This window comes from Anneissia japonica, unplaced genomic scaffold (assembly GCF_011630105.1).
Source record: "Anneissia japonica isolate Jap-2015-1 unplaced genomic scaffold, ASM1163010v1 scaffold288008_len1385354_cov213, whole genome shotgun sequence".
NCBI lineage: Eukaryota > Metazoa > Echinodermata > Crinoidea > Comatulida > Comatulidae > Anneissia > Anneissia japonica.
Window position 1 is genome coordinate 528,776 of NW_022720123.1, and position 21,782 is coordinate 550,557.

Here is a 21,782-nt window from a genome sequence, read left to right on the forward strand (position 1 = left end):
TTATTATATATATATATAACACTGTTAAATTATATATAAATCATCAAAGAAAGGTAAATACAGTGTTCGAATAAAAAATATAACATAATTACTATTATTATGTCCTTTATTCGAACACATGATTTACCTTTCTTTGATGATATATCTGCCTAAATAGCCAGTTATTTGCATCACTAATTTGAAGGGGATTTTAATTAACTCTAAGCCCATTAACAATATAATATAATATTAATGATAGCACCAAAGATAATGATAATAATGGTAACAATCATAACAATAACTATGATAGCTATAAGACATATATACTGTATGGGTACTATACTAGGAACAAGACCTAATATGATGAATGATGATGATAATGATCTGATGATGATGATGATGATAATAATAATAATAATAATAATAATAATAATAATAATAATAATAATAATAATAATAATAATAAGGTAGTATAATGACAGCGATGATCTTAATCAATCAATCTATCACTCATTCAAACCAATCAATCAACCACAGCGCCTACAACTTTCTTCGTCGTGCAGCTGTAGGCCTATATTGTATTATTTTTGACACTAGTCTCACATAAGCTTTCTTCTCACAATTAACTTTTTTATCAAACTAAACGATGTGACATTTAATACAAAGAAAACAACTAATGAATGGTTTTATCTCCATTCCCTTTCATTTTTACAATGATGAACGGTGTCTAAACGACATCTAGTCCCCAGGCTACGTAATTCCGCACTCGGCAAACACTTACAATATATCAGGCAATACGTCGCGGTGACCCGATGAGACGTGGTCGGTGATCTACTAGCTTTGCCAGAGGGGAGTAAGTGATCTCTGGTCTAGAATTTGACGACGACTATTTTAAATTGACATAAGTCAAGTTCCCTCTGATTCATCGTCCTCATGCTGTGCTAATTCACAATAAACCGATCTGATTTTCATGAATTAATGTTGAAAAATCTCGACCTTTGCGCACACTCGTACTTCTGATGTATTGATTAAAAACCACCGACAGAATAAATCCTTCACGTCAGTGTGTTCATATCTGCTGACAATGCGAGTCTGTGTGGCTACATTTAAGATATTAACGACAAATTAAATTAATGAATATGAAACACGAAGAGCAAAAACCTATTAGCAGCATGTGATTAAGAAAAAAAAACCACATGATGTATGCTCGAGGTTGTTTTTATTCACTTTTTAACGTCATAAAATATCGATAGCAGGTATACGAAACGATATAGGGCAAGCAGAACCACCTTTTTTTTTACCTGTGTGTAGTTGGAGACAAGCACACAACAATTGGCACCACTTGTTTGTCGCAGGTAAATATTCCATGAAATAGACTGGAAGAATACAGGATTTAAATTTTCAAGAGAAAACATTTAAAAATAATACATGGAATTTAGCTAAAACGAACTTATATAAATGCAAGAATACAGATAGCACTAAACAGAAAAGAGTATGGTACCGTACACAGTAATTAGTTTGATCTTAAAAGTTTCCTTATAGAGGGCGGTACATAAATAATAATTAAAAAAAAGACATTTCAAGAATTTAGGATACAGAACTGGGACTGGATTCAATAAAAAAGGCAAGCCCCTAGAAATTGTAATACAGTACTCAAAACTGAATATCTAATTCGGAATAACGCCAATCAAAATCAAATATTCTCTATACAACAATCTTCACTGTGAATTAACGTTATTGTAAACGTTTACACTCTTATTAAGGTTTCCGGCTTCTTTTTCTTTCTAGTTCTTTTTCTTTCTAGTAGAGTACTCTCACAAATTCAGTTTCAAAAAAGTTCTAAACACGTCAATTTTCTGTTTCAGTCGATCCAGGGTGACATGTTTTAATCGCAATTATGCATAATGTATCCTTCATGAGTTAAGGGCCTAGAGCTACACATGATAGAAAATGTAGGCAGCCTGTTCATTAATTCGTTATTAGAAAAAAAAGGATAAATCTATATCACAAAATATATGACTCGACAGTAATAATCACACAAACTGGGTGGTCGAAGAAACTTCTTTTCTAGAACTGTTGAAACGAGAGTTATATATAATTTGATATATTTTAATTGAAATGTTATATCATGCGATTTTAATGTTATCAACATGTGTACTGCCATCAACTTAAATTACCAATTCTGGAACGTACGAGCCGAACGTTTTTTGCAAGTGTTACTTGATGTGTGGGGTTTGAGGCATGTGTTACATGTTATCAAAGGCTCAGATACAATGTTGGTGCCAGGATCTGCTCGATGAGAACAGAGATCTTCATCGTCCTCCAGTCAGAGCCACTAATGCTGTGAATATGATGGATGGATTGATGGATTTATTTGGTGTAAACACCAAGGATAACCCACGAAAGACTGATTTCTATTGGGGCCCCTTTAGGTGGTGATTGGGCAGTACACTGGGATACAATCCCCTAGTGTAATAAGTTCTTTAAAGCGCACATGGGCCATAATGTACATGGGACCAACGGCTTAAATGTCTTATCTGAAAGACACTGCGCTATCGTAACCTTGCATTTCAGACCTCAGATGAAACACAAGGGGAGCAGCGATGGAATTGAACTGGGGACCAAGAGATTTTCACGGTTCAGTGTACAAGAAGTGTGGCTACCACATGCAAATAAAGATGCATAAACGATTTATATAAAGAGTAATTTTATTTTGCTACAATAAATACAAAATATTTGGCAAACGATTGTTAAATTGGAAATATACTTAGAAAATATTTCTGCAGAAAAGCAGTATATAGTCTTTATGTTTTACTATATGGAATTAAGTAGTAAAATCTATGTTGTACTTTTAATAGTGTTTTAATTGTTATGTCAAAATTTAATACAAGCAGTGTAATAATTTTACTTCATCATTATCAACACCAATATAAATTGTACAGGAACCTTTTTCTTTCTTGTTGTAATGTATTGACAAAAGGAGAGCCAATCGAATTTAAGCTTCCTTTCCACTTACTGGATTCCAATCAACAGTCTGTCGCATCAAACTTCTCTTCACCATGCACCAATCAAATTCAAGCTTTCATAATGTTTGGGTTCATCTTTAGGATCCAATCAACTGTTTCTCCAAGCAGCTTCATATCATAATGTCTAGAAAAAAAAAATATTGCTTAGTGAAATAATTGTTTGCATTCCATAGTATATCGATTAATCAACAGATCAGTTAATCGATCAATCAATCAATCTATTATAAAAATCTTCAAGGATAATGTTAAATTTATATTTTAATAAAAACAAAAATATTTGAACACAAGTGAAGGGAGTTAAATACCTTGCAATATTGCTGAAAACTTTCATTTGCTCTGATAGCGTCTTCACTGACATGGTTGTTTCGAAGTCCCCCGCACACTCACAGTAACTGGTCATATTTGGTTGTTTCACCTAAGAGATATTGTAACATAGATGTTAGATTCACTAATTACTACTACTACTACTACTACTAATGATAATGCTACATTTATATAGTGCATGATGCCAGAGCTTCTATGCACTTTACATAAACAGAAAAGAGAGAATAAAAAGGTAATGGAGTGAGAATAATGAAAAAAAAAAACTAAATCAAGAAATAACCTAAAACTAACCAGGGCCGCCATGAACAGCAAAAAACCATCACCACCTCATTCTTCACCGGAAATTTAAGGTGCAAGACCTGCCAGAACATTATTCCCAGCATGCCATATTAGTGGTTGTAAACAAGAACTAAATAACAACAAACAACAATAACTATAATATCCGGTTCTTCTTAAAACCACTCTTCTTATTAACGCCAATTAAAACCTGGTGCTGGCAGGGTTTGCACCGTGGTCTTCGGTGCAAGGAGGAGGAGGACTATTTTTCAGGCAATAGCTCAGCTCTATATCTTACCTGAGAACACTTTGTACAGGTGAGATCTTGCAGGATGTGGGACATAGACATTCGATGAACAGACTCCACTAATAAATGCTCAATAGCACTTGTATCGTAGTCACTCTTGCACTGGATACACTGCCACATTGCTCTGTCAATTAAAAGAGATTTAATATCATTAGAACCATAAGTAAATATTAAATTCTTGCTGAGCATATGGGCTGGAGCTTATCCGCTGTTTCAAGTAGCGTGGAGCAGAAAAAGTGCTTTCTTCACCCTGGGTGGGATGCTGGTCCGCCGCAGGTTACTCCTAACAATTTGTTGGTACCCATTGATACTGCTGGGTAGACTGAAGCAATGTAGATAATGTGCCTTGCTTAAGGACACAAGAAAGATGCACAGTGAAAGATGAAATCCCCTAACCTTGAGAAACCAAACCATTTCCGCTGAACCAAACAGTCTCCTGAACAATAATAAACCTATGAAGATCAACGAAAAATGTTCAATATATAAAATCAATTACAATATAAACTTACACAGAATTGCCATCTTGAACTAGCATTGGGTCCCGACAGAGGTCGAGATCACGACAATGGTTACAGACCTTGCAAATGACCTCTGGCAAAACGTACGATAGACATGGATCAACCCATTTTGCATCCTCGGAGAAGTCGCCAACGCCGATCAATTTCAATAAGTCACGTCTTAGTTTGTTTACCTGGTTAGTAATGTTTGAGTCTAATGACAACACCTGTAATTGAAAGATATATTTAGTCAACAGCATGGACATTATTATCTAGCTGGCTATCAATAATAATAATGGTCGACTTGTATAGCGTATGTTGTAGAAACCTCTATGCGCGTAATATCATTACTCCAGGTCATTGCATCAAGCACATGGAACACATACTCAGGTCCCTGGGGATAATTCCATAATGTTGCAGCTGTAATCAGTGCATTTCTGCATTTGAATCTACCAGGTAATCACTTGTACTCCTGGGTGGAGAGAGACAACTGTAGGAAAAATGCCTTGCCTAAGGACGCAAGCGAAATACACAGCGATGGATTCAACCTCCGACTTCAAGATAGGGAAGCAGAACCACAACTTCTATGCCAAACCACTCCTCAACATACCTAACTATGTTACCTACACACAAATTCATATCTATCACTTCATGCATCTTCTTTGTTTACAATAACTCATAAATATTTATAAGGCAACAACAACATTTGCCTGCATTGCAAGGTCAAGAATTTAAAATAGTTTTGCCCTCAGACCTTTCTTAACGAGTATTGAATCGATTCGCTCAGTGTTAAAAGATTGAGACTATTCTCTCTGCTTAGTGTAGGAAGTTGTACATTGCCTATCATTCTCTGGCTTACCTTGCAGACTGCTTTGACAAACTCCAGTGCTGGGTTCTGGAATGGTAAGTGAGAGCCTGGCAGATCAGGAAACACCTCTGAAGCATCATGTCTATTGCCACGGTTACCAGAAATCTTCTTTTGAATCTTCTGTGTTATGCTATCAAAAACAAAATTAATGTAAATAATTCCTGCCTAAATAGAGTTCTTTTTCAAATAAGTTTGTGATGGGTATTTTAAACTTATTCTGGAATAATCTACTACTTGGATAACAACACCTAGTACATGTACCACAAAAATTACCAAAATACGGCACCATAGTTAAGCTGGCTAATCTAGTGGTAGCCACTGTGTGTGCATTAAACCATGTTGATCCTTTCAGACCCTTAGTCCCTGCTTCAATTCCATGGTCACCTGGAGGGCTGAAATGCACCTAATGCATCGTCTTCTAAGATAGACATTCAAACAATTGAGCTGGGGACTGTCTCTTTGTGTACTGCCCAGTTCATCATCAGAAGAACCCCTTTGTGGGTAATTTTAGTTTGCTTCAACCTTACCAACCAACCATTAGAAGTCCTCAGATAAATTAGCTCTTGGACTATCATTCGTACAATTGTGTATATTTTCCCATATAACAGAGTAATAAATGTCTATCAACACACTCACGCAAATAGCCTCTGTGATAAGTCCCCAGATATAAGCTCTTGAGAGAAGCCCACAATACTAGGTGTTGTTGACGGGTCAGCATTCGACAACTGTGTCTGTGTGTTACCACGGCGACGTACAGGTGTGTTTCCAGGTGTATTTTGTAACATGTCTTCTTGCAGGTGTTGATAAATGGCTAGGATATATCCAGCTATTGTCATCTAGAATAAGAGCACAAGAATTAAAATGCAGAACATATAAATAACAATGTACAACATTCATCGGTTCAACTTAAAACTTTAGAAAACATTTATTAATGACATTTTCTACACTCACATAATGAACAAGATAGAGCTAAACTTATTGCTATCTAAAATAATGGGAATTAAAGAGAGTAGTGACTTACATTAAAATTGGTCTGACACGCTGCTGCTTTTGGTAGGTAGTGCATTATATTCCAATTCATTTCAACTTCAACCTGTTTAAAAAATGGAACCAGTTGACAAGAATTTAAACTTTGCCTTGCTTTACGAAATTGAACATGGATAACAGAATGCTAAAAATTTCAATTTTTGAGTAGCGATTAAAATTGAATTGTATATTGTATAACACATAAAAAAATGTAATTATCATGTGATTTTACCTCTTCCTCATCTTCTTTATCACTATCTACAACTTCACTGTCTTCATCTTCAGGAGTTTCTGCAGTGCCTTGCTCATCTCCAGTTGGTTGCTGTAATGACTTTGGAAGCTGACCTTTCACCCCACCATGGTTAGCCTTATAAATATTTTGAAAAAGATGATAGATTGTGTTATGATGAGTTTTTGATCAGTCGAATTAGGTTCAATGAATAATTATTAGACACTAAATTACTTCTTCCAAAATGCTAAATGGTTGTAATGAAGAATAATTAAGAAGGAAATTAAACTAAATAATTATATTACTTGTACAAAATTCTAGTGCTGTCACTGAAATTAAGCCCGGGATTCAAAAATAGGCATCTTAACCACCAAGCTATTCAACTTCACTCCAGGTCAGTGCGAGATCATACCCATATATGGGGAAAAATTGAAGAAATCAAGGAACAAGACAACTTACCGGATCAAGCCAGATCAGATATTCCCAGCATTCTTTGAAGGACATATCAATACCATGAAACAAGTCTCGCGACTTGATGCTGCTTGTGATGTACTCAACGTAAGCAATGGCGTCCACTACGCTTCTCTTCTTGGTGCAAAGAATGATATGATTGAAGTTGGCGTACACGATGGTAGAGCCAAGTCGCTTGAACTCGGTAATTAGATGAATGAATAGTTTCTGCATAAGATTACTTAAAGTACGTCTGAGGGCGGGTTCGTAGAGGGATGCACTTGGTGAGCGTAGCCATCTGTGGAATGTCAGAGACAAACATGCCAACGAAACACATTGAAACTAATGATTCGGTGCTTGTTACTATAATGCACGAGGGCGCACCAAATTAAAAAAATGTAAACAAGTTGACATCCATGACAAAAATGTGCAATTCTTTCCTATTACATTGTCCTTGCAACTGGCCAGTGAGTCACAGTGTATATCATATCATTGATTAGTATAACACAAATTAATGTTTATAAATTAATATTCATATAGAATGAATATTCACATACAATTCGTTGACCTAAATTGTCTCTGCAAATACATACCTATAAAAGTGCATAATTTGATAGTCTGCAAAAGCATTACCATACTCGGCTACATCTTTCAGCCAACCGTGTACCATGCTTTTCATAACCCTGGAAATAAACAATTAAAGCAGATAAAATGATTGATTAATGTTTTCTTGTGTTTTGCTTCTTCATTTCTTTCATTCTGCCTAAGGGAAAATTTCATTAAGACAAACAAAATAATAAAGTACAGTAGTAATTGGACAGATATTGAATCAAACATGTCAAAGAGAATCAATCAGATATTTGAAAAATCAATAGAAATAATTATTAATATTTGCTGTCATGTGCCTGCCCCACCAAAGTGGTCACATGACAAGTATTGATTAAGGAGTTAGCTGAGGCTGTTGTAATGACAGCAAAAGTAATGTTAAGGTTATAATAAGAATAATAATGAAATTATTAACCAGCATCCACCAGAAACAATAACACAATTTATTGAAAATGATAACTACCACAGCAATGTTACATCTGGACCATCAAGACTAACCTAAATGTGCCAGCACAGAGGGCAGTCTCATCATAACTTGCTAGGCCTGCAGCGGCACCTGCTTGGCCGGTGACCATATCTTCAAGAGAGGATTGTGGGATGCTGTCAAAGGCTATACTGCCTGCTGCTCCTTCCAACTCACTGATCTGATGCGACTATACCATGACGAAAAGAAAATAGTGTAAGTTATACAGATAATTTGTGAAGATTGTACATGGGTTAAAAAATATGTTCCCAACAGATAGTATTTGATTAGACTTAATACAATTTTTTAAATTACAATGTATCCTTGTTTTTGATATAATATGGATGTCTTTTAATTCAATGACAAGGGGTAATAATGTAAAGTGTACAGAGGAAGTTTTTTGCAATATGTGCTATATAAATAATGTATTAAAATTATTTTTCAAAGAATCATGTCTTTCCTTTTATGTTTGGTCTTGCAGAATAGAATCAGAGTATCCTTTGAATAAGCCACAGAATGAGAATTGCTATGTAGCGATCACACAACCTATTGGCATCTTTACTTGTTGGTTGTAAAAGAATTGACAGAAAGAAACCAAATCTCAAACCTCAATAAGAGTGAAGCTTACAATGTGAGAATTTAAAGGTTTTTACCTGCAGTAATGTATTGACTGCTAGACTTGCAATATCAAGTTCAACACACACGGTAGCATAGGAGCCAGGATTGTTTATTTCCATGGTTGCCTTCTCTTCCATCTCAGAAACAAGTCTGCAACAAAATTATATATAAAAAACATAACTGAAATACTTTGATGCATGTATGCTGCTGCAAAGTGAGACAAGGGATAAACCTATAATTAGGATCCCAAACATTAATATAATAAATATTATGGTTTGATTGATTGAACATTTACTATTTAATTCCCAATATCAAATCTCCATATTTATTCTACACATTTTATTCTCCTCTCAAAATATGAAAGGTAGTAGGATGAAAAAAGTAAATAAGAACAAGAGTCTTTATACCTGTTGTCGTCTGCCTCCTTCCCACCCAAGTCTGGCCTTTCAGACATTGAAGTCCACAGGAGATGGCCATGCTTCTGCAGATGTCGAGCAAAGAATAAATCTGCACCGAAAATGCCAGGATCTTCAGGCAAGTTGCCAAGAGGAACATGGAAGTACCTGCTCTGCTCAAGGTAACTCTGGAAATGAAAGATAAAAACATTTTCAAATTTAAAGGAAGAAATTGTTTACAGAAATAACTTCAAACACATGGTGTACTAGACGATCATTTGATTTCTTTTATGGCAACCTTTTTAAATATTTGGTTGAATTTCTCACCATAAGCAGGTAGTCAACATTGAGGTAGTGCTGCAGGAGTCTCCGGGAACCTTGACGCTGCCAATCTAGCACACCGTAGAGGCTGTCGTTATCAGAAGCATGGATCCGCACAAGTGGGAATTCCTCCAGCATTGGAATATGACTCATCAACTCAAGATTACCTGGTGATATATAGAAAAATATCAGGCAGGGGTCAAACATCAGCCATGAAGAAAATGAAATACACAAGATTGAATGAGTTCATCAGATAATGTGTTTGAACGAAATATATGATATATTTTTTTACTTGATAAATCTGGCCAGTACAGGCTGCTGTTTTTCAACTGGGTCAAGCATAGCATTACTAAAAAAAATGGGTCGAAAATATTAAGGTGATGTTTTAAGGGTTATACACTTGTTGACTACAGAAACTAACCCATTTTTGATTGAACAGCTATGAATGTTGGTCCTTTCCTTTCATCTTTGTAAGCACTAAGCAGACGATGGATGGCCTTGTAGGCCTTCTTGATGTCTTTCTCAACTTGCACTTCAAAAGAGTGTTCCGGCATTGGTAGATACTCCTCTTCAGTACCCCGTTGAATTCTATGGGGGAAGAGTAAATATGTTTATAATTTGAAGAGGTTTACAAGATAGATACAGAAATTTTAAGGATGAAAAGTTACTTTACAGTATAAAATACATTTACTACACTTAAGTTTATATCAACACAATGAAATTTTTCGGGAGAAAAATTGACAGCTACAGAAATTTAATGTGTGTGGTTGGTACATCAGCATTAGATAAGCGTTGTAGTACACATTCCTTAATTCCCATAATACAACAAAAAAAATGAAATTATTTGAAATCGTTTACAAAAATGCTAATGACTCACTTTGCATTGCGTTCTGATTGGTACATAGTTGTCAGGTTTGGCATCTGATTGGTCCTTACTGTATCCACTGCAAACACTGTGGCCTTCTTTGTTGTTGAGAAGAAAACACCAAACATAGCCTTTGAACCACTAAAAAATACATGTACAATACAATTACTAAATATGAAAAAACAATTACAGCAAGGCAGTCTGGCACAAAAAAGGAACAAGCCCAAGGTGCTAATACACAAATGAGAGTTTGGAGAGGTGCTAATTAGTGGCTTAATCCATATGGGTGTTTCTACTCGGGAGTATAGTTTTGCATGTGGTAAGTTAGAATGCTAATACACTGTATCTGCAACATAATGCTACTAAATATATGGTTCTTTTATGATGATCTGAAAATCGAGTATAAGTAAGGATGATGTAAACTTACGGATGGACTTGATGTCAAATTCACCCGTATACTTGATTTTTGGATCATCATAAAAGAACCATGTATTTACCTACTATTGGATCCTATGAATGTATTTAATATACTGCTACTACTTCCCAGGACTGTGGTGTAATAATGTGATGCACATAGAGAAAAGAAATGAAACAACTTTTTTGATAGGAGTAAGAATGAGTGTGTGTAGACAGATATAAGTACAAGAGAGCAGGCTTACACCATGTGATGATAGATGAACACCCGTCTCATAGATCCAGCTGGAAGGTAGGCAAACTGAGCCAAGGTCTTAAAATCAAGATGCTGCAGGTCAAACGTATCTACTTCCTGTCAATCAAATAAGACAGAAAAGCAAAAATTGTTTTAAAAATTTGATAGAGTTTTGTTTATATGTTTACTTGCAGTAAAATATTATTTGAAGGTTTAGACGGCGAAGTAATAATGTGGTAAATGCTGGAAACCATGTATATAGTTCTCAAAAGAACTGTTGTTTTTTACTTGCAGTACTATACAAATTTTGAAATGTTTTATGTATGAATGTGTAGTCTGTCTCCACAGAATGGGAGATGTTATAAACAGATAACATTAGTAGTAACATACCTTTCCAGCCAAGTACCTTGCATATTGCCTACTAACCATACACACACATCCTAACCTCACTAAGGCTCTGAAATCCAGGCCTAGCTGCGTTTCATATACACCTTCAATGTCTGGGGCTGACAAGTCGGCATACAGCTCACTACAGATGGAGGTAAAGGCAGAAATTATTTCCGAAACGTTGGTAAATTTATTATGTTTAATCAAAATTTAATCATGTTGTTGAATTATCAATGATTTTTCCAGACTGATTATGAGATGGAAATTTGAAAAAATATCTCAATTCTTCAAGTGTCAATGTCACAATCTACCATAGAGTGTAATCTTTGAATGGTTATTAAGTGGAAGGTGAGAAATCTAAACTTGAAGGGAGTAGGTATAAACATACTTAGAATGCTCTTGGAAGAGGTGTTCAGGTACAGCATATTCATAAAGAAAGTAGGCAGGGTTCGATCTTGGCAGAGACTTATTCACTTTTCTCCATGCTGCAACAAAAATAAATTACACAAAAAAAAAACATATTTAAATCCAATATTACAATTTATAGTGGTATACCTGTATCAATATAATATAATAATATTCTGTTATTTATATAGCGCCTTTCTTTGCAGATATGAAGAGATTTTGTGTCTCCGGTCATTGGGTCTACATGCTTAAGTGTTGCTGCTGTAATCAGTGCAGGAGCAGGCGACCCCACCAGGTTCCCATTTATACTCCTGGGTGGAGAGAAGCAATGCAGATAAAGTGTCTTGTTTAAGAACACAAGCGAAATGCACAGCGAGGGATTGAAACCCCGACCACAAGGTTGGGAAACCAAACCCTTTCCCGCTGCACCCTACATTAATCTTACTGATCCTGATAAAAGTGTTCACATTCTGAAATATTCTTTTGTTGAATGGTTGTAAATGATGTGCTCAACCAGTTACATATACAGTACAACCCCTATTAAGGGGACACCTTCGGGAACAAAAAAGTGTCGACTTAATAGGGGGAGTACCCTAAATAGGGGTTGGTCATAGTGTTAAGATACATTTCTCTCACTTCACAGCCAAAAAGTGTTTAATAAGGGTGTCCTTTAATGGGGGAGTCTCAATGGAGGGGTTCTACTTTATAAGACACATACACTGACCTAACAGATGTGAACAAATTGGCATCATCTTTTTTGTACTTTTAATAAACAATAAAATACATTAGATCATGTGACTCAGTAGGATTATGCATGCACTACTTACTTGCTCCTTCCTTCTCTTCTTTTGGATGTCTTTGATTCACGTAGAAAATGCGAGGCACATTCAATTTCAGGCCATGCAACTCATTGTTAACCAACACCCAAAGACGATACAGGCCTGGCTCATTGGTCTGTGCAATTTGAACAATTTGCCAGGGAGTGTCCACAAGCGACCTGGCTGTACGCCTTAAGAAATTGCCAAGGCCTGCGGATTGGCCAACTCTAATAGCTCCTCCGCCTCCAAGATCAGCATGTACTGAGTCATCGTCTGTTCGTCTACGTTTGCGCTCTTTTCGTTGTCTTGCTTGTAATGCCCATTTCTTCTTGTGATATATAACCCACTCTCTATGTTCATCCTAAATGGAAAATATTTTTATTTATTTTATTATATTCCTTCCAGTAAAGTAACAACAAATTGTATATATTAAGCATATTTAAACTGGATTAATAATTATAAGATAGTCCTAATCCTGTTAAGTTTCTCTTGCCTTTGTTTTACCCATAGGGGGTGCTGGTCCTAAAACTTCCTGCCATGACTGGCTAAGGTCAGAATCTTGACTGCGACCACGACTCTCTTCTGTATTTGTATCTCGCTTTCGTTTACGGATATTAACTACAGCTGATGTGTTGTTTGGGTTATTCAACCTGCCAAAATCTTCCATATCTGCAATGCCATTGTCACCACTATCCTGATAGCTATCAATTGCCTCTGGTGGCTTTAGGGAAAAGTAAAATACATTGAAAATCAAGATACTTTTACTCTTGTATCAATAAACCAAATTGTTACCATCTTAAAAAAGTATTTTTTAAACGTAAAATTTAACATATTTTATGTAGAAAATTCAATTGTTCTTATTAGTATAGCATAGACACTGTGTACTGTCCACCCTAACCAATAGGTGGCGCCATGCAGTTTATACTAATAATCCTATACATTTTGTGAGGACTGATATTTATACAACTTTACTACTTTAAAACGGTTAATTCAAGGCTATAAAAAATGTGGGAAACAACCTAGAAAAAGTTAAAACTATCACATCACTTACATTAGGCTTTGGGCATGGAGCAAACATCTCACTGATCTTCTGTTGTTTGAACACATCATTCTTTTCCAGTAGTTTCTTGTGCAGCCAATCAGGGTGCTTGACTCTCGGCACTGGGTTAGCAACCTGTTGCAATGCAGCTGGGATTGTGATGATCTTCATAATACAGCTCCCAAGACGCTCTATATAGTATTCCCAGTCAAGAATCTACAGAGACCGAGGAAAATTATTCAAATATATACATAACTCTCTAGATTAATGTGGGAATAAAAATTATTCAGAGAGCAGAAGGGATTTTTTTTCATGGTGAAAATTTGATGTTCCCATTTTGCTTTATGCTCTGCTTGCATACTGGTTTATGCTGTTACTTTTCGCAATTGTTCAGTGGTAGGCCGTAACAACAGGAGGTTTACTAGTTAAAGATGGAAGGCAGGCCGCACACATAGGGTTTTCAATTTATTTCTCTGCGGTGCAAAAAAACTTGTTGTCAGGCCGCACTTTGTATAATCAGCGCTCTAGGTGCTAGTTAGTGGTCTATGTCAACAGTTAACACAGGGTAAAAAATTATTGTGAAATTGTGAGGCGTTGTTGAAAATTAGAATCTGAAAGAGCTATTATTTCCTGAAAAAAAAATCAACGAATGCCTGAACCTTAATGATTAATACTAAAGGTAAAGGGTAGAGGTAGGAGAATAACCCATAACTTGCAGTGTCATTGTGCTGAATTGCGTATGGGCGTGGTCCATGACTACCTAGCAGCCGTAAAGAGGTGCTTCTTGGTAGATACATGTTCACATCATTCCACAATGACAGGGGCTGAAAAGAACCATAACATCGGGGTAACCCCCTACTCTTCCGAAGATGCAATGGGTTCTATAAAGTGCACACGAGCCGGATGTATACACTGGACCATGGGCGAGGAGTGGCTGGAACCAGCGCCTAGGTTAAGGCGCCCCTGCCTTACCGCTCGGCCACTCGACTCGCCCTAAATAACATCTAACCAATACTGTAGATTCAGCCAAGCATATAAGAATTCATAATAAGATCAAATGCCCTCACCCTTCTAATATCAAAGTCAGTCATTGACGGATTCTTGAGCCATTTCTTAAGGTAGTGCTTCTTCACACCTGGTTCTGCTTGGAAGATTGCCAAGGGGACTGCACGTTCTGTGACTGGCGCACCATCTGGTTTACGTGAGATGATGAAGCGACACGCCAGACCCTTGTCCTTCACCATCTGATCTCCAAGAAACTGTTGAACAAATAAACAACTTGAAAATTGAGTATATGTTTAGTGTGTTAAAAAAGTGGCTGGAGATAATAACCTACTTTTACAACTCAAACAAACAATAAACATTAACTTACCTCTGCTAATCTCTTGGCTGTACTAATAGATGTGGATTTCTGTTCTCCGTAATCATCTAGTTTACGAGACATGCTACGATTTTCAGAGATCAGATCAAAAAGCTCAGAATCTGGCATGTTAGCAGCCTAAAAAAATACAATGCAATTAATCACCAATCAATCATCAGTGATGAGAACAGCCAAATACCACAAACAATAGAGAGTGATAATGTTAATACACAACCATAATCGAAACTAATAATATTGAGACTAAAATAGACTGTATTTATTCTATATTTTTATAGTTTCTATCCATACATACAGTGTCTATTCAGGCACTTTGGCACAGTAGAGACGGTTGTTTTCCCAACCTTGAGGTCAGGGTTTTAATGCTATCCTGCGCATTTCGCTTGTTTCTTCGAGCAAGGCACTTCATCTACATTGCTTCAGTCTATCCAGCTGTACCAATGGGGACCAGCAAATTGCTGGGAGTAACTTGAAGTGGACCAGCATCCCACCCAGGGGAAGCACCACACTCTCATCCGCTTAACGCTACTTGAAACTGAGGATAAGTGCTAGATATATGGGCTCTAGTGGCTTGACAAGGATTTACTTAAATTCATACATTGAACATCTTTATCAATTGTGACACAAAAGTTGCGGACAATACATAAAGCCGGAGGCTGAATGTACCACAGAATAAAAAACCGATTGAATAAAATGATGCCTTCTTACCTTACTGTACAGAACATCTAACCAGTAATCGGCTACTTTTGCCACCGCTGCATAGCATTCTTCTAGACTTGACCCCTTTAAGAATGCTTCAAATACAGAGCTCTGGAAGATTTTGATCAACTGGAGTTCCCCGTTTCGCTTCACTTCAAATCCTTTTAACTCCGCCAAAGATCCATCAAAATTAAACACAGCATATCTATATAAAAGACAGCAGGATAATGAAATAGTTGCTATTTTTTTTTATAAATTCTCTTTTTTTTACATTATATTAAAAAATGAAATATTAATAAACGCAAACCTTTTCTTGAGTTTTTTGCCCTCTTCTTTAGATGCAGGTAAAATCATAGACAAGTAAGGACCATCAACTTCAAAGAAGATTGAGTTTTCAGAGCGCTCTTCATACCTGAGTGCGGCTGGGTCGACTAACTCTTGGTACTGGTCATTTGTGAAGTGATCCTAGAATCAAAATGGTTCAAAACACGATATATAATCCATTTTCAGCTAAATTATGAAATATTTATGATATTTTAAATCAAATAATATTAGAATTTATGAAGTGTCAACTAAACGACCGGGGTGCATTATCAAAGGCGCTGTGCATGTTAATGATGGAAAAGGTGAGTTTTAAATAAATAAATTATTTATACTCACCCGAACCATAATGTTCAACATTGCTCCAGGGTAGGATATTGTGACCTTTGACTTCTTAGGGTTAGTTGTCTTTATCACATAGTTTTCTGGAAATGAGGCTGGCAGTACGCACCATATTCCGTCCGTATCCAACTCCAATGGTCGGCTAAATACCAATAACAATATGAATATTTATAATTAATATAATAATAATAATCAATCTTTATATAGCACCTAATGTTAATAACCTCTAAACAATAAAACAAATGAAACTAAAATAAATAAAAATTTGAAAAAAAAAACAAAATTAAACAAATATTTAAATGAGCAGAATGCAGGAGATGGTGACATTCAAGTGGTCTCATCCACCGATGTCAAAGTAATGTCGCTGTGATCAGGCAAATTAGACGCAGGTAATCCTCAAAAGGCAGCATGCTGGGCTCTGCCACTTTCCACCACAGGATAAGCCTGACAATGATGTTACCTTGAGTAAGGAAAAGGTGAGACCACACCTGAAAACCACTATAAACATCCAGCAAAAACTAAACAGTTGAAAACGATGAGTTTTTAAAAACGTTTGTGTAACGTTATATAAAAGTGTTAATTAACTCAAGCATTGTATTGCCCATTATACATTGACCTAGAATAATTAGAAACAAAGCTTATAGGAAATTGAAGTAGTTGTAATTCATGAAGTAGCAGTAACAGGCCTAGTTGTAGCAGAATTAATTTAGTAGTAGCATAGTAGTAAGTAGTCGCTTACCCAATTTGCTCCACAATCTCCCTTGCCTTTGTGATGATACTAGCCCCAGTGTAACACACAATACCAGCCATTTCCATTGAGTACCACCGTGCACTGAGAAACAAATACACAATAATAATATTTGAGTTTTATCAAAAGCAAATTTATTCAGAACACAAACACAAGTACTTAGTTTTAGGAATAGTAACTCCCATTTCACAAGCAGGTACTAACAATGCATAACAAATTAACTGCTGATGATATAATTTAGTATGATATGTTGTCCTTACCCTTTGCGCATTACATAACCATAGAAAGAATTCAGAATACATTTGTGGGCAAGTTGCAAAGAATCGTATAAAATTTCTTTGTTCTTTGCACTCTTTATTTCTGATGGTTCTCCCTTATCAACTGCTTCCACTACTTTCTTCTTCCAAACCTAAAAGTATAAAACAATTACAATAAAATAAATTATTGAAAAGAGAAATGTAGTTTGTCATTTGCCATTGCGCATAGACACTGGGTGTACCAACAGCTAATGGCGTAACAGATATGATTTCTTACTAATTCAAACCAGGGGCCCTAGGTTTTAAAGGGGCCTGAATATTTATCAGCATTTTCCCCCCATACAGTTATTGAGCAGGCCTTTTTTAGCAGCACTAACATGTAAAAAACACATCAAAATCAGGTCTCCCTCCAATTAAGACCATTTTTGGGACTGGGTTTCCATGTTCTTTAGCAGCTTTGGTCTCCTAATTAGAATAATAAAGGTAAAAGAAATTTGTTAATTTGGGACCACAGAATAGTGAGGCCAAATAAAAAAAATGATTGTGTTGGCCACACCCGACCGACTTAAATTTTACAAAATTCAGGTTCGGCATTTTAGATTTTTTTTTTTACTACAAGGAACAATAGCCTTGGACTAGGCTAGGGGGCCAAGGCCTAGCCTATTTTGGTGCATGGTATGGGATGCAAATCCAAAATTGTTGTATTATTTGTGTATTTTCTATTTTTTTAAGCGGAAACACATTTTTGGTTTAAAAAAAAAAGTTTTCCTACTGACCTACCGAATTTTTGGATTTTCCCAAAACGTGGCCAACACAAAAATGTATTTCTTTTGGTCTGATCTTTAATTGGAGGTGGTCCTTAATTGGAGATCTGTACTTCCTTATAACGCCAAATACGAAGGGCTTTTCTCCTAGGCTAATAGGGCCCAAAGAATCCTTAGCCAAGGGCCACAGACCTCTTTGTTGTGCCACCGTGTACTAAATATATCCAGGAAGCCATGCAGGAATTAGTAAAAAATGTTATTAAATGAGTCTTCTTACCTTACACAATGCTTTGAATTCATATCTTCGATCACGGAATGCTCGGACTGTGTCCACGTAGAAGGAATTCTCCCTCTGACAAATCGTTGTATGGCAATCTTGTTCCTTTGTTATCTTTGTCTTCTTATATGCTTTCTTACAGTATTCTTGAATAAAAAAAAGTATATGTACCTTTATATATTTGTTTTCTTTGTGGGTGTTCAATTAGGAAAAATGGGAACAGGGGCATAGGTTGGTTTTGTCTTGGGGAGGGGTATCGGGTGCGAAAAATTGAGAATGTGGAAGTAAATCCCTAATCTAAATGAAATCCTAATGGTTATTTTTCTTATTTTAAACCACTTCGTTGAATTAATTTGCCGCCATGGGGGTCACTACATTTCTAGGCTTAAGTGGAATAGTCAATTTATCCAGGTGAAGTATTAAGAAAATAAACCATTTTTTTGTATTCAAGATCTCCTTCATTACATTTGACTACTTATTACTAACCTGCTAGACGTTTTCTTTCCATTGTTGCCTGTTCCTCCTTAGTCAGTTCATGGAACACTCGAGGAGGTCCACCAGGCATCAGAGGGGGAATTCGCTCCGATTCCAGCTGCTGTTGAATCCTGTAGTACTCACTTCTAGAAGCAGGCACTTAAAAAAAACCCAGTCAAATATCGTATGAGAATGAGGCATTTAGATTTTAAAAACCACTTCAAGGTGTCAAATACTAACTCATATTGTTTTAGTTAACATAAGTACACCTAACAATTTCTTGATAAATTTAACTTACTATATACTGCCCTCAATGTCCAAGGCATTTTTCTCTGGCACCTAGCACCTGGTTTATTGAAGTCACACGCGGCACAGGTGACTTCATCTACAACAGCTGATGGCTATAAGACAGTACAGAGAACAACATTAATTGGTTAATGGGATGCAGGCTGTCAGTGGGTCTCAGCAGTAACAATTGCTGTGTGTGTTATTATTAAATATATTTGGTCAATGTCAGGTGTCAGGTGTATTTCTATTTTTAAAAAAACATCAAGTAAGTGACTTGTCAATGACTAGTGTTTTTTCTATAAAAAACCCATGTCTAATATTAAATTATTTCATCCTCATCAAACAAGTGAATCATCGATTACAGAAAGGAAGAGAGAAAATCCACAAAATAAAAGGTCTTAGTACGAGGAAATGCTGCTTTTTTCTTCTAGTTTTTGACGGATTTAAAACCATGGTTTTGGGATTGGAAGGCAAATATATCCAATACTACTTTAATACCAGAATGACTATTATATGACTGATTGGTAAATGAACATTGAATTCAAACCTGTAACCTGTTGGTGAGGATGATGTTTGGGTACATGGCACTAACATCCAAGTGATAAATGATGGGGTTCTCTAAGCGAGCTGGTGTGTCCCGCAGAGCTGCAAGTTTTTCTTTGATCTCACAGCAAATCTGAAAAAAGTCGGATAGTTACAAAGTTATTGATAACTCAACATAAAGATTTTATATTAGAGGTAATTAACAGAGAGTAACACATTGATAGAGAACACTTACACATGAAGTCTACACCAGCTTCACCAATCATAACATTATTTACATTTTATCATGTTCAGGTTTTACATAATATTAAGTTTCAATGTTAAAATTCTTTAGTAATTCTGCATAGTTTTAAGTGTTATAATCTTGAAATAGTTAATATAATTGTTGTCTATAAATACTGTACCTCTTCAAAGTTGGTAACAGTCTCTAGTGGAACCTTCTCTTCAACTTCTATGGCATGTTTCATTGTTCTCTCCACACTGTTCATCAGGTTCTGGAAAGCCTCTGGCACCTAAAGAGATGTAATTTTTAAAGATTTAAAATTATTATAGTTAATATTTTGATTGATACTACGAACGTTCATTTGATTTTAGTGATAGATATAATTAGTATATTATCATCTTTGTGTTATGGTAAATCAATAATAATAAGAATTGGTAATTTAATAGTAAGAACAATATGTAACAATCACAGACATACTGACCATTCTAAATCTGCATGGTAAATCTGCCCTGAACACACCAGATTCCAATGCTTCAACATGTCCACCTACATACGTCTCAGATTCTATAACATGGCCATCGTCATTCAATTTATTGAAGACACTCTCTTGTTTGTTAGGGAATACAATGTTAGCATGGAATGCCTGGACCATTAAAAGAGCTTCACACAAAGTACCTGAGCCCTTCCTTAGTACCTAAAAATAGAATACTATAATATTTAATTTCAACTTGTTATTCTATAGAGAATAACATTTGAAATCCGAAGTGAAAGATTCTGACAATTCTGTGATGTATTAAAACAAGCATGACTGTTGAAGGAGACCCTCTGTATCATCGCATGCAACCCTGGATAATGTCATGCAACCCTGGATTTAAAAAATGTAAAACCTTATTTAGAAATCAATAGCTGACCGGCCTTGGTCGGTCAGTGAAACGGTGTGATGATGTGTTATTCTATTTTTTATGTTTTGTCGGTTATTCTGTTTGGTTAGTTTAGGTTATTTCCGGTCAAATTTATTTCCATACATTATTCACATATATTTTTTTTCAAGCGCCTTGAGACGGTTTCGATCGTGGAAGGCACTATATAAATATAAAACCATAAACCATAGTGTTAAAAGATACATATCCCTCACTTCAGAGCCAAAAAAAGTGTCCACTTCATAGGGAGATTCTACTGTAATAAAAAAAAACAAAAAAACAAAAAATCTAACTTATTAATAACGACTAACCTCATCTGGCTCCATTGGAATGATTGTACACAGGGCAAAGATAAAAGGATGCACATATTTCATATAGAGATAGTACGTGGAGACCGCATCTGAGACAGAATACGTGGACAAAGTTTGTGGTTCCTCGCTGGCCATACGACACATGTCTTCGGGGTCGACCTCTACCGGGTCATAGCGTAGTTTGGCTTTAGTAGTCGCCTTTAAATTCTGACTGCCCACAGGAAGATAACTGTCTCTTTTCACCCATCTAAATAGAAATGTTGTTAACTATTACTTTAACATGATTTATGATGTTTATCATAAAAGATAAAAACAATTCCATTTCAGTTGGGGGGAAAAAATAACTTAACAGTACACAGTTTCTGAAAAGTTATGAATACATACACTCCAATTAATTGCCCCTTAATTTCACTGTAAATGTGATACTACAACACATACACAATTACCATCAATTATTGCGTGATCACATTCAAATAAATATGGTATTTAAAAATACAGTAATTCGGTTCTAGATTTGAGTTTGAAATGGAGTGTGGCAAGGAATGATAATTCATAATTGAAAAATATAATTCAAGGAAAAGGGTTATTTGGAAATAAAAGCTATTTTTAGTTGATGGAAGCGGAATATCATATGAACAATACACGACTCCAATGACAAGTTAATTTCCTGCACATTTTCAGGGCACTTT

At 35.9% G+C, this 21,782-nt stretch overlaps 1 protein-coding gene across 2 annotated transcripts in view; it reads right to left on the minus strand.

The window, feature by feature from the left end:
* Window positions 1–2,669: 2,669 nt before the first annotated feature.
* The window catches only part of LOC117111251 (DNA polymerase epsilon catalytic subunit A-like), a 28,697-nt gene continuing 9,584 nt past the window's right edge, over window positions 2,670–21,782 (minus strand). For both annotated transcript variants that reach the window (XM_033254162.1, XM_033254161.1), the window contains exons 11-46: window positions 21,094–21,340; window positions 20,344–20,556; window positions 20,044–20,151; window positions 19,644–19,772; window positions 19,107–19,209; window positions 18,821–18,967; window positions 18,335–18,480; window positions 17,297–17,445; window positions 17,028–17,120; window positions 16,286–16,430; window positions 15,933–16,090; window positions 15,635–15,830; window positions 14,921–15,046; window positions 14,616–14,807; window positions 13,561–13,764; window positions 13,003–13,230; window positions 12,519–12,870; window positions 11,675–11,771; window positions 11,290–11,428; window positions 10,910–11,016; window positions 10,263–10,391; window positions 9,807–9,973; window positions 9,392–9,552; window positions 9,077–9,252; window positions 8,705–8,819; window positions 8,087–8,241; window positions 7,576–7,665; window positions 6,992–7,280; window positions 6,536–6,670; window positions 6,299–6,370; window positions 5,914–6,113; window positions 5,269–5,407; window positions 4,422–4,636; window positions 3,904–4,036; window positions 3,311–3,420; window positions 2,670–3,129 (exon numbers count right to left, since the gene is read on the minus strand). In XM_033254162.1, the coding sequence (XP_033110053.1) occupies window positions 3,054–3,129; window positions 3,311–3,420; window positions 3,904–4,036; window positions 4,422–4,636; window positions 5,269–5,407; window positions 5,914–6,113; window positions 6,299–6,370; window positions 6,536–6,670; window positions 6,992–7,280; window positions 7,576–7,665; window positions 8,087–8,241; window positions 8,705–8,819; window positions 9,077–9,252; window positions 9,392–9,552; window positions 9,807–9,973; window positions 10,263–10,391; window positions 10,910–11,016; window positions 11,290–11,428; window positions 11,675–11,771; window positions 12,519–12,870; window positions 13,003–13,230; window positions 13,561–13,764; window positions 14,616–14,807; window positions 14,921–15,046; window positions 15,635–15,830; window positions 15,933–16,090; window positions 16,286–16,430; window positions 17,028–17,120; window positions 17,297–17,445; window positions 18,335–18,480; window positions 18,821–18,967; window positions 19,107–19,209; window positions 19,644–19,772; window positions 20,044–20,151; window positions 20,344–20,556; window positions 21,094–21,340 (5,641 nt within the window). In that variant the 3' untranslated portion in view covers window positions 2,670–3,053. The remainder of the gene's footprint in view (window positions 3,130–3,310; window positions 3,421–3,903; window positions 4,037–4,421; window positions 4,637–5,268; window positions 5,408–5,913; window positions 6,114–6,298; window positions 6,371–6,535; window positions 6,671–6,991; window positions 7,281–7,575; window positions 7,666–8,086; window positions 8,242–8,704; window positions 8,820–9,076; window positions 9,253–9,391; window positions 9,553–9,806; window positions 9,974–10,262; window positions 10,392–10,909; window positions 11,017–11,289; window positions 11,429–11,674; window positions 11,772–12,518; window positions 12,871–13,002; window positions 13,231–13,560; window positions 13,765–14,615; window positions 14,808–14,920; window positions 15,047–15,634; window positions 15,831–15,932; window positions 16,091–16,285; window positions 16,431–17,027; window positions 17,121–17,296; window positions 17,446–18,334; window positions 18,481–18,820; window positions 18,968–19,106; window positions 19,210–19,643; window positions 19,773–20,043; window positions 20,152–20,343; window positions 20,557–21,093; window positions 21,341–21,782) is intronic.